This window comes from Bactrocera latifrons, unplaced genomic scaffold, assembly GCF_001853355.1.
Source record: "Bactrocera latifrons isolate USDA-ARS-PBARC rearing strain unplaced genomic scaffold, ASM185335v1 scaffold_55, whole genome shotgun sequence".
In the NCBI taxonomy this organism is placed as follows: Eukaryota; Metazoa; Arthropoda; class Insecta; order Diptera; family Tephritidae; genus Bactrocera; species Bactrocera latifrons.
Window position 1 is genome coordinate 19,888 of NW_017537212.1, and position 15,960 is coordinate 35,847.

The 15,960-nt window shown below is 31.8% G+C and overlaps 2 protein-coding genes across 7 annotated transcripts in view; both read left to right on the forward strand.

The window, feature by feature from the left end:
- Window positions 1-721: 721 nt before the first annotated feature.
- LOC108974417 (glycogen [starch] synthase) lies at window positions 722-9,257 on the forward strand. 2 transcript variants are annotated; one of them, XM_018942235.1, is made up of 10 exons: window positions 722-824; window positions 916-1,145; window positions 4,876-5,360; window positions 5,420-5,846; window positions 5,929-6,002; window positions 6,865-7,337; window positions 7,400-7,802; window positions 7,879-8,343; window positions 8,404-8,539; window positions 8,594-9,257. In XM_018942235.1, exons 3-10 carry the CDS (start codon window positions 5,322-5,324, stop codon window positions 8,683-8,685), a joined length of 2,109 nt encoding a protein of 702 aa, XP_018797780.1. In that variant the 5' UTR covers window positions 722-824; window positions 916-1,145; window positions 4,876-5,321; the 3' UTR covers window positions 8,686-9,257. The 2 variants fall into 2 exon arrangements, with proteins under 2 accessions (XP_018797780.1, XP_018797781.1); XM_018942236.1 differs by lacking the exon at window positions 4,876-5,360 and having other exon boundaries at window positions 738-1,145.
- A 1,367-nt stretch (window positions 9,258-10,624) lies between these two features.
- LOC108974418 overlaps window positions 10,625-15,960 on the forward strand; it is a 16,510-nt gene continuing 11,174 nt past the window's right edge. For 3 of the 5 annotated variants that reach the window (XM_018942237.1, XM_018942240.1, XM_018942239.1), the window contains exon 1: window positions 10,626-10,852. The gene's annotated coding sequence lies outside the window, so the exon portion shown is untranslated. Of the gene's footprint in view, window positions 10,853-12,888; window positions 12,980-15,960 lie in introns of all 5 variants that reach the window. The other 2 variants (XM_018942238.1, XM_018942241.1) reach the window with 2 other exon arrangements.

Sequence of the window (15,960 nt, forward strand, 5' to 3'; positions counted from 1 at the left end):
TGTGATTCAAAATAATATTTGTTAATATAAATTTTCTAATTTTAAAATTGTAGACGCAAATCTTAAAGGTATGCGCATAGATAATTGTTGTTAAACCATTCTTTGTGTATATTTATAGCTTTGTTTCTGGTTACGCCCGCACCGAAGTATATTTTTCTTTTCGAATTTGCGCTTTTCGAAATTCCCTAAAGCAGTGTTCACATAAGTTTTTTATTATTTTATATTGTGTTGGCAAAGGAACGACGAGGGAAGACGAAGGGACCGTATTATTTGTGCTCGGTTGCAAACTTTTTGTCTTGTTTGTAACAGTTCGCTGCTACCTAATTTGACATTCCTTCATAAATTGAAAATTTTACATGTTTACGATAGCGACAATGGAGGCTTTGTGTGAACGCTGTTTTCGAACATAAGAGGGTACGCTCGTTTGTTCAGACAGTGGAACCTATAAAAAAACAAAATATAAGTTTTCTGATAATTATTAAATTTAGTTTTCTTTCGAAGTTTGGTCATATGTCATCATGCTTTTGTTTTTCTTATATAAAATCTCTAAAAAGAAAATGCATTAGATTTAACGTTTACCCAATTGTAAGTTCAAAGCAATTTTGCAGTGCATTGCTTTGATTATAATAAATTAAGAATTACAATTGGCTGTGGCAACGCTGCAGCCTTCGCTTTGTTATAGAGATATCGTAATTATCTACAGCTCTTTGCAGATAATTTTAATAAGAAATACAGCAACAAATATTCAGGGCACCCCAGCAAATTGAGTTCGCTTAGTTTGTTCCTGCGGACAATTTGGCGTTTTTTGATAAAAAGTAGTTGAGGTTGTAAATCGTGATTTAAATATACTAAAGGAAAAAGTTTTTACATTAGTCCCTCAAAAATACCCATACTAATGAGAAATCTTTCTTAAAGGGTGCAATTGTAAACCATTCTTAAGTTAAGAAAGTTTGACAGCACGTCCAGGCCGGTGAATTTTGAGTGAAGCAAGCTCTTGTTATTGACCTTTATTTGACATTTATAAATAAGAGCGGTAGCAGAAAATTTTGCAGAAAAGCTAGTTTGTCAGCCGTTTTCGACCGACCATAAATTCATAGAGGTGCATACGGAAAGTTGGACGCAGTCGACTTCCAACTATCTGCAAGGTAAGATATTATTTTGGAAATATATTAACCATAATATTAGGAAGTGATATAAAAGAATAGAATTGTGTACATATATTCCTAATTAGAATAGCTCATATAATATGAAAGTGTTATAATGCACGGTGTGGTTTATACATTTGTACACTAAATGCATATGTATGCATTTTCATTTGTACATGTGATATATTTTTTGATTGTGAAATATTATTTTGTAACAAATGCAAATTTTTCTATATTCCGAGTAAAACTTGAGAAATTTTAATTAAAATAAGTATGAAGCTTTGCTATCAAAAGTGCATAAGAAAAAATATACATCGTGCAACCTAATTAAAGATTGTATTCGTTCACTTGCTATGTTACATTTATTAAGGTAATTTTAAGACAACTGAAATTTTTTCAAGTTTTTTTTTTTTTACTATATTTTGATCTAATATACAAAAGACTAAAAAATCGAATCTAACAATATAGTCGAAACGAAACAAAAGATTTAATATTCAGTGCAGGAACCAACCATCTTCATTTCTTTCCGACATTTCCGAAAAAAGTTTTATTATTTGCGTTTCATAAATTGTTTGAGGGGTATTATTATTATTTTTTAATACAAATATCTCCAAAACTAGTTTTATGTTACTCCATTTGTAACATAATTTTTTGTTTTATACATTCTTTGGTGGGTTTTATTATTTTTATATTTTTAAATAAAAATATCTCCAAAACTAGTTTTCATGTTTTTCCATTTGTATATAGATTTGTATATTATTACCATATCTTGGCGTGATTACGATTATTTTTGCGCCGCAATCTGATGTCATAGAGGAGGTACTCAGGGTTAAACACGTTATACACATATACCCGCCTCAGCCTTAAAGTTTTTGAAATATTTGCATTTAAAGGACAGCAATTGTATATGCTAAACTCACACTCACCGTTTGAATGTTTACATTCATGACGAAATACAAATGTTGCCACATATTGTTGAGTGTATTAATAATATATAAAGGGACATGGGATTAAAAGGAATTTTGATTCATTTGTATAGATTATATATTATATGTTATTTAATAAATAGATATGTGATATAAGTATATTATGGTTGTCAAAAAAGTCTTGCGGAATTTTTTGGGTATTTTTTATTGAATTTTCAATTGTTCATAAAATTTTTTTTTGATGACTCATGCCCAGCTCTTGACCGATGCTACGGTTGCTACTATGCCGGTCTCTTTCGACCAATTCAGCGATTTTATAGCAATTTTCGATGACAGGTCTTCCGGAGMGTGGCGCATCTTCGACCACCTCTACACCAGAACGAAAACGTTGAAACCATCGTTGTGCGGTGGAAATGTAAACTGTATCGGGTCCATAAACTGCACAAATTTTATTGGGGGCTTGAGATGCATTTTTGCCTCTATCGTAGTAGTACTGTAAAATATACCGCATTTTATTTTGCTCCATGTTTGCGACGCTATAACTCACGAACGACTTAAAAAAAACGGCAATCAATCAAACACGTGTTAGCGCGTGAAATGAGCTTTCCGAAAGGTATAGCATGACCCGATGCGACGAATAAAACAAGAACTACGCGCTCTCAGCGCAAACTAGCGAAAATACCGCAACACTTTTTTTGACAACCTATATATTTTGCGTATAATAACAATAAGGATAATTTGATTTTTTTTCCCACTAGTATTTTTCATAAATATAAACGCACAAATATTTTGAAAATTGGTTTGAAAGTATATTTATTTTAGATATATTTCAATGTGTAATTGAAAATGTGTGGGATTTAAGTTAAACATAGTAAAATAGCATGTAATACTTTTACAAATTTTTGAACTTTAAATACAAACATCTCGAAAGTTATAAGTCAAAGGCGGGTATAAACAGTCTTTAATCCTAAGGTCTCTCCATCTCTACCATCAAATCGCGATGCTAGAAGAATCGTAATTTTGCCATTTAAATGATCAGCCATACCAGAATCAATGAAATAAAACATTTAAGAGGAAAGCTTTAGTATACCATATACCCAGGATTTCGGGAATAAAATGGGCATAGTCGGATAGAGGAGGTTCTCCAGATCAAGAATATACATATATAGTTAAAGCGGCAGGAAACCAATAGTTTTAGCTACGTATTTTTTCAATTTAAAATTAATTTTACACTTATATTTTTCAATTTTATGTTCACTAACACTTCACTAGTTCGTTTGCACACATTTTTTTTTACATTATATAGTATAGTACAAAAATAGTTTTACATCAATAGTAAACTTATTGTTCTYGACATCTTTTGTAAATGACCTAAAAGAAATAAAAATAATAAATTATAGCCAAAGAAAGTATTTGTGCTGGATTTTTTATTACCCACCAATGGGCGTTTTTCGTGTAAAACTCCTTTTTGAGTTTTAGGACTTCGACCGCGCTTCAAAAAAATAATCTTGGTCGGTCCATCCCGGTGTTGGTTTTAATTTTTTCTCSTGAAAAAATCCTTTTGTAAATTCCTCTAAATTAATGTAATATAAGTATTCCCCGAAAAAATACGCAATTGAAATGGTGGCAATATTCAACTTTAAACGCAAATATCTCGAAAACTATTTGTTTGTTGCTGTAGTTCTATATATTCTTGATCTGGAGAAACTGCTCTATCCGACTATACGCATTTTATTCCCGAAATTCTGGAACGGTATTCTAAAGCCGCAATGTTTTATCCGGCTGTGGGAGCTGTTCACATATAGAGGAGTGGCAAAAGCGTGTGTTTAAAAATTTCTTTTTCTTAGATTTAGAAGCTTCAACTACTAAACTTGTAGATGTAAGCCCATGTCATCAATCAGTGAATGACTGTATGAAAATTAAAGGGAAACTCATTCACCGCGAGCCAGACAGTTTAAAAAAGCTGGAACTATAAATTCTACACAATTTCTTGAAAAATGATATCTTGTCCGTTTATCAGATATAATTTGAACGAAATACTATCAACTTAGTGTATGAAAATATGAATTAAAGCGTTGTGCTCATGAAATTTGTTCAGGTTACGGGAGCTGTCCGGTTATTAGAACAGTTCGCATTGGGGAATGTCGCTGTATATACTTATATGCGTACAGGTATAAAAATTACGTGTCACTTTTTCTCCGGGATAATCTCTAAGCTATTGAACCGATTTATTAAAATTTAGCACACTATGTTCAATTTGATCAAACTTAAAAGATAAGACAGAAAAAACTAAAAATAATTATAATATTCAGTAAAATATCAAAAGGAAAACTCATTATTTTCCGTTTAACAAATCTGTAAGAATAATTTTCAATTAAACTTAAGTAGAATCCCATGGATTCTTTTTTGACTTTATTCGTAAATCACATTTCAACTGTATTTGATAGTTGTTTATAATGTTATTTTTATATGTAGTTGGGTATATGTTTAAAATGCTTAAGTGAGGAAAAGTGTTTGTGCGAATCAAATTTATTGATCATTAGTTAATCCACACATGAGCTCTTCTCTTATTAAGTAGCTGTAGTCACACGTGTTATCTATAATTTAAATTCCATCGATAACATAGTGACCTGTGCACCTAGCACAGCATTAAAGTGTTATTGTAATTTTTATACAGAAGGAACGTCATCACTTTTATTCAACTCTTTCAATCGCTGCATTTTCCACTATTATATATTGTATTAGTATTTCAATTTAATGAATATACATATATCATATATATTTGAACATGCGTATCAATCCAGAAACTGCTTCTAACATACTACAATTGGACTAACAACATTAAGAAGCACACTGCGAATTACTTGGTAAAGTATGCACAAAGTCTTTTGGTACAAATCAAGAAACAATAACTAACAAAAGGATATTTAATATGATAAATTTGGAAGAAATAATCTAAATATTGAATGCTAAATTTTCACAAAGAAATGAAGAAATTCCGCAACATTTATTAGGGGTTTAGACGTTTTCGTCAGCGCAATTGTATTTAATATCTGTATACATGTACATTTGTATATAGGAAAAGGTATTACATAATTTATGTTGATTACAATTCATTATTTAAAACAAACACATCTTATTGGGAGATAAGAAACTCGTATACGTCGATTGGCATTATAATAGTTCGCGACGATTTTCAATTTAAAGCCCAATACATTCTGTAGCCAGTAGTATTGTAGATCGGAGCAAAATGTTGCGAAGACAACTTTCCTTTCGAATGGAAGACCAGGAAAGTTTAGAGAGTTCTCAAAATATTTATATTATTAAATAATTTTGTATTCATTACAGATGAATCGGCGATTTTCTCGAGTAGAGTCCGGTGGTGACTTAAAAGATTTCTTTGATCGCGGTGACATTGCTTCTCGAGAAAATCGATGGAATTTTGAAATAGCATGGGAGGTGGCTAACAAGGTTGGAGGCATCTACACAGTCATTCGTTCTAAAGCATATGTTTCAACAGAAGAGATGGGTGAGCAGCTGTGTCTCATGGGCCCTTATAAAGAGCATTGTGCACGCACAGAAATGGAGGAGATAGAATTTCCACGGGGTAATCCACTTCTAGATGCGGTGAATACAATGAGAACGCGCGGTTATAAAATACATACAGGACGTTGGTTAGTCGATGGTAACCCTCAACTCATACTGTTTGATATCGGCTCAGGTGCATGGAAATTGGATCAATTCAAATCAGAGTTATGGGAAAAATGCCATGTTGGTAAGATATTTATATAGGTTTATATAGTTCATATATACATATGTATATTTGTCGTTTTTATAACATGTATAATAAATCTTAGGAGTACCACATTTAGATGTTGAAACCAACGATGCCATTATATTAGGCTTTATGATTGCTGAATTTCTTGAGGAGGTTTGTAAATACATAATTATTTGTTACCTTAGTATTGCGAGATTCCAACCTCACATGTGTATATTAAGGGGCTATACCAGTGTGACGCATGAAAAATTAGGCGAYATTCGTTAATTTTTTTAAGAGAAAATACGCTATTGAATATTTCGAACTTCTTTGAACGTAATAAGGTATATTTTTTAGCTATTTTTTAAGATTTTTTTTTACAAAAATGTTGAAAAACAACGGAGTTATGAACTGTCTTCGGAGATGCCAAAAAACTGCCCCAACTGCTGGCATGATTGCGGCTGAATGAGTTGCTGAAACAAAAAGATTTGAAAATTTTATTAAACTTTAAGATATTTTATATACAATGACCTACGATCTTTGAAAAACATCAGAAATTAACAAAATGACGTATTTAAAAAAAAATCGTTTTTTTAGGTATCATAATTTTTGTTTTTTGCTTAAATCTCTTTAAAAATAATCTAAGAATATGTCCTCAATGTTTTAGAGGAGAATTTGAAATATTTTCGAGGCTAGAAGGAAAATAGTGACGGAGCGTCTAGCATATATGTATATGAGCGAATGGGCAGAAAGCGAAAACTTTTGACTTCTTAATTAAAAAATAATTTTTTTTTTTTTTTTTGAAAGTGTCACACCGGTACAGCCCCTTAAGGTTTCAAGTAGTTGAAAATACGTATATCTTCCTATATTGATATTTATCTAAACCATTTTGCTTATTTAATTAATTCAGTTATAAGCTGAACCAGATTAATTTGGTTTCCAAATGAATGTGAGATTAGGATATTATTTCTAAGGCAGCGGTAAATAAGTATACGTATAAAGTAAATAATCAAAGGTTTGATTACTATAATTTTAGTTTCGAAATCGTGCTTTAGATTATTCTAGTAACCATGAACTGCAAACCCCTAGAATAGTCGCTCATTTTCACGAATGGCAAGCAGGGGTAGGCTTGATTGCGCTACGGACACGACATGTAGAAATTGCTACAGTTTTCACAACGCATGCTACACTCTTGGGCCGTTATCTGTGTGCTGGTAATACAGATTTCTATAATAATTTAGACAAGTTTGCTGTAGATGAAGAAGCGGGAAAACGACAAATTTACCACCGATATTGTATTGAAAGAGCTGCCACTCATTTATCTCATGTGTTCACAACAGTATCTGAAATAACCGGATATGAAGCAGAACATTTACTCAAGCGAAAACCTGATATCATAACGCCAAATGGTCTCAATGTTAAAAAATTTTCCGCCATACACGAATTCCAAAACTTGCATGCAGTTGCTAAAGAAAAAATCAATGAATTCGTTCGAGGACATTTTTATGGGTAAGTTCTATTGTCAATTGCTTATGTGAAAACAGAAATTTTAATAATTTCTAAATTTATAGACATATGGATTTCGATTTAGATAAGACGCTTTATTTTTTTATTGCCGGACGATATGAATTTGGAAATAAAGGTGCTGATATATTTATAGAATCGTTGGCTCGACTCAATGCAATGTTAAAACATGAAAAGCCTGATACAACAGTTGTCGCGTTCCTTATATTTCCCACCAAAGTAAATAATTTTAATGTAGACTCCCTACGGGGACACGCTGTTATTAAACAATTGCGCGACACAATTAACAACGTACAAAATTCTATTGGGAAACGTATGTTTGATTCTTGCGTAAAAGGACATATACCAAGCTCAGATGAACTTCTTACAAAAGATGATTTGGTTAAAATTAAGCGCTGCATGTTTGCTATGCAGAGAGATTCAATGCCTCCAGTTACTACACACAATATAGTAAGATACATAGATATATCCCAAAGACATCATAAATGGTATTTATTACACATACATTTTACTCTTTGTTACTTAGATTGATGACTGGAATGACCCTGTTTTGGGTTCTATTCGTCGCTGCAATTTATTCAACTCGGTGCATGATAGAGTGAAAATGGTGTTCCATCCAGAGTTTTTAACGTCTACAAATCCGCTTTTTGGTATTGATTATGAAGAATTTGTACGTGGCTGCCATTTAGGAGTATTTCCATCGTACTATGAACCTTGGGGATACACTCCAGCGGAGTGCACAGTTATGGGGATACCAAGCATAACTACAAATTTGTCTGGTTTTGGTTGTTTTATGAATGAGCATATTTGCGACCCAAAGTCTTATGGTATATATATTGTTGACCGYCGATACATTGGTTTAGAAAACAGTGTTCAACAACTTTCCGGATTTATGATGGAGTTTGCAAGATTAAATAGACGACAACGTATAATTCAAAGAAATCGTACAGAACGTCTCAGCGATCTTTTAGATTGGAGAACCTTAGGAATTGTAAGTAATGCGCGTATTTAAGTAAACTGATGCTATAAAACAACTGTTATTTTTTTTAAGTATTACCGCCAAGCTAGAGTTAAGGCACTACAAGCAGTTTACCCTGATTATGTTGATGATGGATCTCTCTACAGTTCACGGAGTACATTGAACTTTTCTAGGCCCTTCAGTGAACCACCAAGCCCTACATCCTCCAGTAATTCGATTATATATTACCAAAAAAAATTTTTTTATTTTTTTGTTTTTAAAGGACACACAACCCCTGCTCCATCAGTGCATGGCTCAGACGATGAAGATTCCGTAGATGATGAAAAAGAATTAAAGGAATTGGGAATTAAGTAAAAACATTTTAAATTCTAGACTATTCTACATATATGGCTAATTCATATTAACAAATTTAAAATTTTTTTAAATGCAGTTGATATTAATTGATGTGTATAAAATAGAGATTTTAAATTATATTATAGTTTTAAGTTATTTCATTGAAATAATACTAAACAAYTCATAAAAACCTCAGTAGCCACAAGAGCATATGCTCATGTTTGAAGAGTAATTACGTTCAAACTGTATTTGTTGCCCTGGTGTGGCTTTATAAATTCCGACAACTTAGGGCAAGAAATACACATATTATCGTTCTAAATTGCATATTTCTTTCAATAGTTGATTTTCAAAAAGTAGTATTTTTTTGCATTTTTTGAAAGTTTATTTTTTTACATTTATATTTTAGTAGAACGTACATACAAACAAATGTAAAACATAAACTGATTTAAATAACGTTATGTTAAATATGAGCCACAAATATTGGGAAAAATATGTGGCTTTTAGTAGGTCTCTTATTAAACAGTTATATTTTCTGACAACATCCTGTTTATGTCGAATACGTGATGCATAAAAGTGTTAAAAAGAGTTTAAAACGATGTGTTTTTATTGTGTGTCGCGTCTTTGAGCTTGAACCGGCAACGACAGCAATGGAGTTTCATAATACTGATGATAACTCGATTAATTAGTACTTTCGATTACTAAAAAATCAAATATAACGCAGTATGGATCTCTTAATTATGAAAAACTAAAAGCAAGAATACACAAATAGCATCATGGTCATGCGCGTTGACGGGCTAAGTGCATGATCTGCATTGATTTGTAAAAATAATTTTTTCCCTGAGTGGCTATTAGCAATAAAATTAGTTGAAGAAGTACGAAATCGAAATGATACGGCATCAAGTTATTTTGATATAGATGTGGATCCTTGATGATGGATGATTGTACATACACTGGCCTTTTGGAGAGAGCTTTGGTACGTTCGAGATGGCAATCGCGACAGCAGTATTGCAAACTGGTCAACACTAAACCTTTTCGGAAAATAATGAGATTATCAGTAAACATGTATGTAATATAGTTGCACTGCTGTTTTGAGTGTACATTCTTCAACCAATTATAGTTGTTAAGGCAATTTTGATCCCTTCTCTTTCGACATTGGACAATCTACCTGCGCCGATCCCCCATTATGTGTAAACCACTAGGTATTGTCCATTAATATATGTATGTACTTACATATGTACGTACTATATATCAGTTAAGCATTTTGGAAATACCCTATTATAGGTGTTGGGAAAACTTTACCTTAAAAAACGTTGGGGAAGAATTCAACATTCATTAGTCGAGGAAATCGTGAATAGATAACAATTAAATAGATAACAATTAATTTTACTATAGGTGATATACTCACATAGTTGCCAACAACGTTTCTTTGTCTTTTCCCCATGTGCTTCCGGCTAGCGACTTGAGGATTTTGTTGCGGCTCTGTACTTTGGCGATAATCGCGGTCGTATGTGGAGAGAAGGAGCATAGACTGTCGAAGGTGACACCTAAAATCYTAGGGTTATTGACAGTCGGAATTTTGACGCCGTCGACTGCAATATTAAGTTCCAGTCTATACTCCTTCGTCCAGTTCGTGAATATGGTCGCTGTGGATTTGGTAGGGGAAAGTTGGAGGTTCCGTGCAGTGAGGAAACGAGAAAGGTCGTTAGGTGAATAATACTATTTAGACTCTGTAGCAACAAGTTGCAAGAGTAAAAAGTGGTATGTAAATGTATATGTTTTCAAACTAGGATTCAATATACAGATAATATCAGTATTAATAGATAGAAACAAGACCCAGAACCTTGTTATTACAAAAACTTATGAAAATTCAATATTTCTTTATTTTAATAAAAAGTTTTGTTTCGTTTTCCTTTGTTAGAGAAGACCACAACCTTAAAAACACGAACTTAAAAGCTTAAATTTAGAGCTTTATTATATAATAAGAGACATTAATGAATAAAAAAGCTCTTGCGATGTAAATACGTATATTAGTATATAGGAACTCATTCATTCTTTGGAGCATGTCCACAAAATCAAACACGGCGCTGAATACTTGCAAGCGTGTTGGAACCATAAACAGTTTATACACGAGAGTGATTTCGTGCGGACATGAATCTCGACAGTCAGCGGATAATATAGAAGAACTTAAGTAAATACACAATTTTACAAAAAATAAAAATAAAATATTTTCATTTGGGTGTGGGTCTGTGTATGCGTATGAGTTTTTGAATTCGTTTGTGCAGTACATACGACGTGTCCACTAAATATGGAATCTTGACGCGCCTTTGCCTCCCTCAATTTATCGAAGACAAAATATCGGTTTAAAGTTGCAAAAAAGTATACTTCATACTATAGATGAGAAGTATGTATGTATGACCACAGCTTACAAAAATGTCTATGTAACCATGTCAGTTGGGGTAACCTTTAAATGAACAGTGCAAGTGGAAATAAACGAGAAAATCATTATTAATTGTTTACCTTAATATTTGTGAATGCAATTTGATTAAATACCACTGAAATGAAAAAAGTGTGACAACCACTAAACTTACATACATACATACACAGATATGTGTGTATGTGATCTGGCAGCGTGGGACGTCAGCGTCGTCTTATTGATGCCGTATTTAGTTTACTGATGTTGTTTTAAGATGTAATATTGTATACGATAATAATATAAAAGTTTAGTGCTGTTGAATACAAACTGTTGTGATATTAATATTACTGACAAATTCCCATATGGCAGAAAACGCCCAAGTTATTTACATGTATGTACATACACATGTATATATGTACATGTAATATTGTATAGTCATTGACAACAATTAATGGAACAGTAAATCCTCCTACAATGCTTATTTAGATTATGCACTGCATTATGGTTATGATTGAACTTGAATATGAATGGAACCGTTCATATGTATCCACTTTGTTATTATTGTTGTAGCGGAAAAAATACTATAARCATCGTATACCTGAAAATAAGGATTTAAGTGGTCAGAATTTAATTGTAAAGTGTTACTGCAATGAACACAGTAAACCATAAATAACRTAAAGAAGTACATTTTTTGAAAGCTCAATTATTATTAGTAATTATTAAGAGTAATTTAATATCCACGCGCATTATAATATTCAATAGTAATGAAATTTCGKCATGACTATGTACATATAACCAACTATTAGGTACAAATAGATAATTTGTTTTATGAACTATGAATTCTATATGTATTTCCAAATACATAAATCTATTTTATATACAACACCACATATTTAAAAAATGCTCAAGTATTTTTTCTTCTCTTCCTTTACCCACTCTTCTTTATATCGGATTTTGTCTGTGGGTGTGAATTGCTCGAGCACACTGTTTATATGTATATGTTTATAAATGTGCGCSTGAGCTGCATACTTAGTACAGCTTAGATTATGCTTTCATCGCACAACTACAAATGTTTTGTATTTACGAATTAAAGTAAAACGGATACAAACCAAGAGTAATACAAAAATCATCAACCAAGAATAATTAAATTAAAGAGTGTGGTAATGCCTGCAAAACTACCATAAATTTTCAATGTGGTTTTTATACATACATATGTATGTATGKATATGYATACATTCAAATAAAAAATTATTAAAATTTTACGTATGTACATATGTATATGCGTCATGTATGTATGTGTATTTATGCAAAATTGATTATTATATACATATGTATGTACATGTTTTGAAATGTCCTTGGTTTTGGACCGTTCCACAAACAACAAATTTATCTTAGAATACTAATATTAGCTACTGTCAAAATTTCATAATTTTTCATCCAATGGTTGGTTCTCCAATTATAGGTTTCAAAAAGGCGCTATCTTAGCAAAGAAAGCAGATGGTTTCATATAGTCAACGTTTGTAGGTTTGATCTCATGCAAAAGTAATATTTGAGAGCAACTTGTTGCACAATTTTTTCAAGACAATTTTTAAGTATTTCGTGAAAATTTTATACAATATCCTATGAATGTGGTGCTTTAACAAATAATTCGTTTTAAAAAAGAAATTTTCCCTGTTTCGTTGCATAAAATTCACAAAAACATGGGTGTTTTTGCATGAACCAATTTTATTAAGTGTGAAAGCTGGCATCCCACCCAGGAATTTTGGGAATTTTTAACATTAACAATTATTTATATTTACATATTGTGGAAGTGTCTTTATATTCCAAGCAAACTACCGAGTTTGGACAACAAAAGTATTTGTGTGTAAACCATCACTAAGGCACATACATATATATACTCAGGTATGTTTATACTTAGTTATCTAAACGAAGTATGTATTAGATGTGTAAAATACTGCAGCTATTCTAATATCTSCTTTAACTGAGAAAGCTTATGTTAGGTCTCATATTGTATGTATTTTGAGCGAATATTTATTTGGATATACTCTCAATATGTTGCACAGATTAGTAGTTTTTTCCTGATTGGTTGTTTCTAATACCATTGTTAAAAATAGTTTTATTGTACCTATCAGACGAGGTATCAACTTGCTTTGCAACAGCTCACTCCGAAGAGCATAAATAAGCAGGATTGACATAACCACCTCTACTACTCTGACTACCATAAGACTATGTTAGTCTTAAGAAGGAGTTGCGATTGCTGAAAATTAAAAAGTAAAATATTACTCAAATRTAATTTAGTTAGAAAAAATATAATATTTTTAACTTAATTATTTTTAACACTATATGTTGAATTTTTCTCATGAATAATTGTATTATTAGTTTTTTAGCTTAATATTTTATTGAGAAATAACTCAATCTACGCAAAGATATTTTTAATAAATTTTTCTTACTGCTTATTTAATATACAGATCAAAAGTCATAATCAATTCTAAGGGAGCATTTATATAGTATGTACCCTGTCTCTTATACACATCTAGATGTGTATAAGAGACAGCGCTTTCCAAAACCATTATAACTTTGTTAAGATCTGTATCTTTCATTAATTATATTATATTAATAGTATATATTCATGAACCATTGAATATTCAGCCTTACTACATGTCCTAGGAAGTTTCGCCAATTTTCTACAAATGTAATTAGTGATATTGAACTTACGCGTCCAGTGCTTTGACAAATCCCATTCACTGGCACTGATAGAGTGTACCAATTTCTGGGCTTCTGTTTCTGAGAGCATGCGAATTACGTTTTAAACTTTTAAAAAGGAATCGTATAGACTTTAAGGGTTCGTCTCAGTGTACAAAATGATTTTTTTTTTTTTAAACACCATTCTGAGAAAACGCGTTTAAAGATTGGAGTCGCTATGTTCTCCACTCTATTCTCTTTCTACCAGTAACGCTGTAGCGACCGTAATAATTTGAATTTTGATTTCAAAATTTGAGAGAATGAGTATGCAACAAAAAAATCGATTTCTCGAAAATTGCACACTGACACGATCTCTTAAGTCTAGATATCTCTACGTTTGATTTTTATTAAAACCTTCTACATCATATTTCACTGAACCCTTTGTAGGTGTGAAAAAGGAACCCAAACCATGACCGCAAAATAAATTTTATTGCCAGCAAGCCGATAATTGAGAAAATGGTATTGCTTATAATCTTCATAAAAAAAGTAGCGCATTCAAAAATTTCATGAATAAATTCGTTATCTGGTCATTTGAAAACCTCGAATTTTGCCAACACCGGACCACGAAAAAAAGTTGCAAAGCTGGGTAATTGAGCTGAGTATGGTATATTCCATTTTAGTATTACTTCAATGCTATCAACTTTTTATAACTGTGGCGGTAAACCAAAATTCCAAAATGAAAGCTGTAGTTATGGATATGGTAATGCCATTATGGTATAGTACTATTAACAGAAAACTGTGTTGCCCAAGAGTGGTTGGACCGACATAGCATGATTACTACTATGACAACATTAATTGAATCTACAAGTGCAAACTTTTTCAATTTTTACCAAAAACTCAAATATGACAAATTAATCATCTAAACCCAATAAATAGCATTCGATAATTTTATGGCTAACAAGCTGTTCTGCACCTAAGGAATAATATTTTTAATATAGAAATCTGACGTTTCCTAACAGCTTAAACCATGTAAGACCAAACATGATTTATGCAGAAATTTTTTCCCACACTCGAGTTTACTTCTTTTTATTATAATGTAAGTACCTTATTTAGTTAGAATAAACCCAATAAAAAATAAGTGAAATACATTTGAAAACTTAAAAAAGTTGCAGCTCAAGAACAGTTTGAAATATTGCTTTAAAAATATAATATGCTAATTTTAAATAGGAAGGTGTGTTAAAAAATTACGGTCATTTTAAAATTAAAATTTCGAGGGTTTTGAGAGTCCAATTGAATTCAAAAGTAGAACTCAGAGATTGACCGATATGTACGCTAAAAAATTTTCCATATGCACTAGTGTTCACATATTTTGTGCCTGGTTCCTTGAAATATTAAAGTCCGATTTATACATTAATATTATTTCTATTTATAGTCATAAGATTAATCCACTTGATGATAGTATTTGCGCAAAGTTTTAATCTGATTGCTTCATTTATGTTTGATTTGTATACCATAGAGTGAAAAATTAAGACAAAATATAAAAGTTCATTAAAAGGAAAGCAGGTGTGGTTGCCATTCGGTTTCGCAAATTTTCACACTCTACGATGGGTAACTTCACACACCAAATTCTGTTGAAATTCTTGCAGCATTATAAAACCTTTTACTACCATCTTGGTTGTGAAATTTAAAGTTGGAAGCGCATTTATTAAGTGAGTTACCGCACTTTTAGTAGTGTTCAACAAAACCTTTATATGGTCAGTTGAAATGGTTATATTATAATTTTACCCATTTTCAAAGCGGTGCTAAAAATTTCCTTTCAACTAGTTTGGTTTGGAAGATGTTAACATGAAACTATTGAGGGGGGCAAAGATAGCCGGTATGGTTTTCTGTTAATGTTTGACAGTTCAGAAGTTAGGATGACAGAAATATTCCACTTAGCAAATATGATTATCAAGTCTGAACACGTTGTGTCTGTATGCGCATGACACTCCAAAAATAACGTCTACTCGTCCCAAAAATATTATGTTTACATATTTGAACACTTTCTTTTTTTATAACATACATTCATAGTGTAACTAATTACATATATTCTGGCTATATACAAATGTGCGCAGTTGAGGAAGTAACATAGACTCACTTAGTTTTATTACATTTTCTTCAATTGCGATCTTATGCGACGCCACGCCCATTTTCAATTAAAA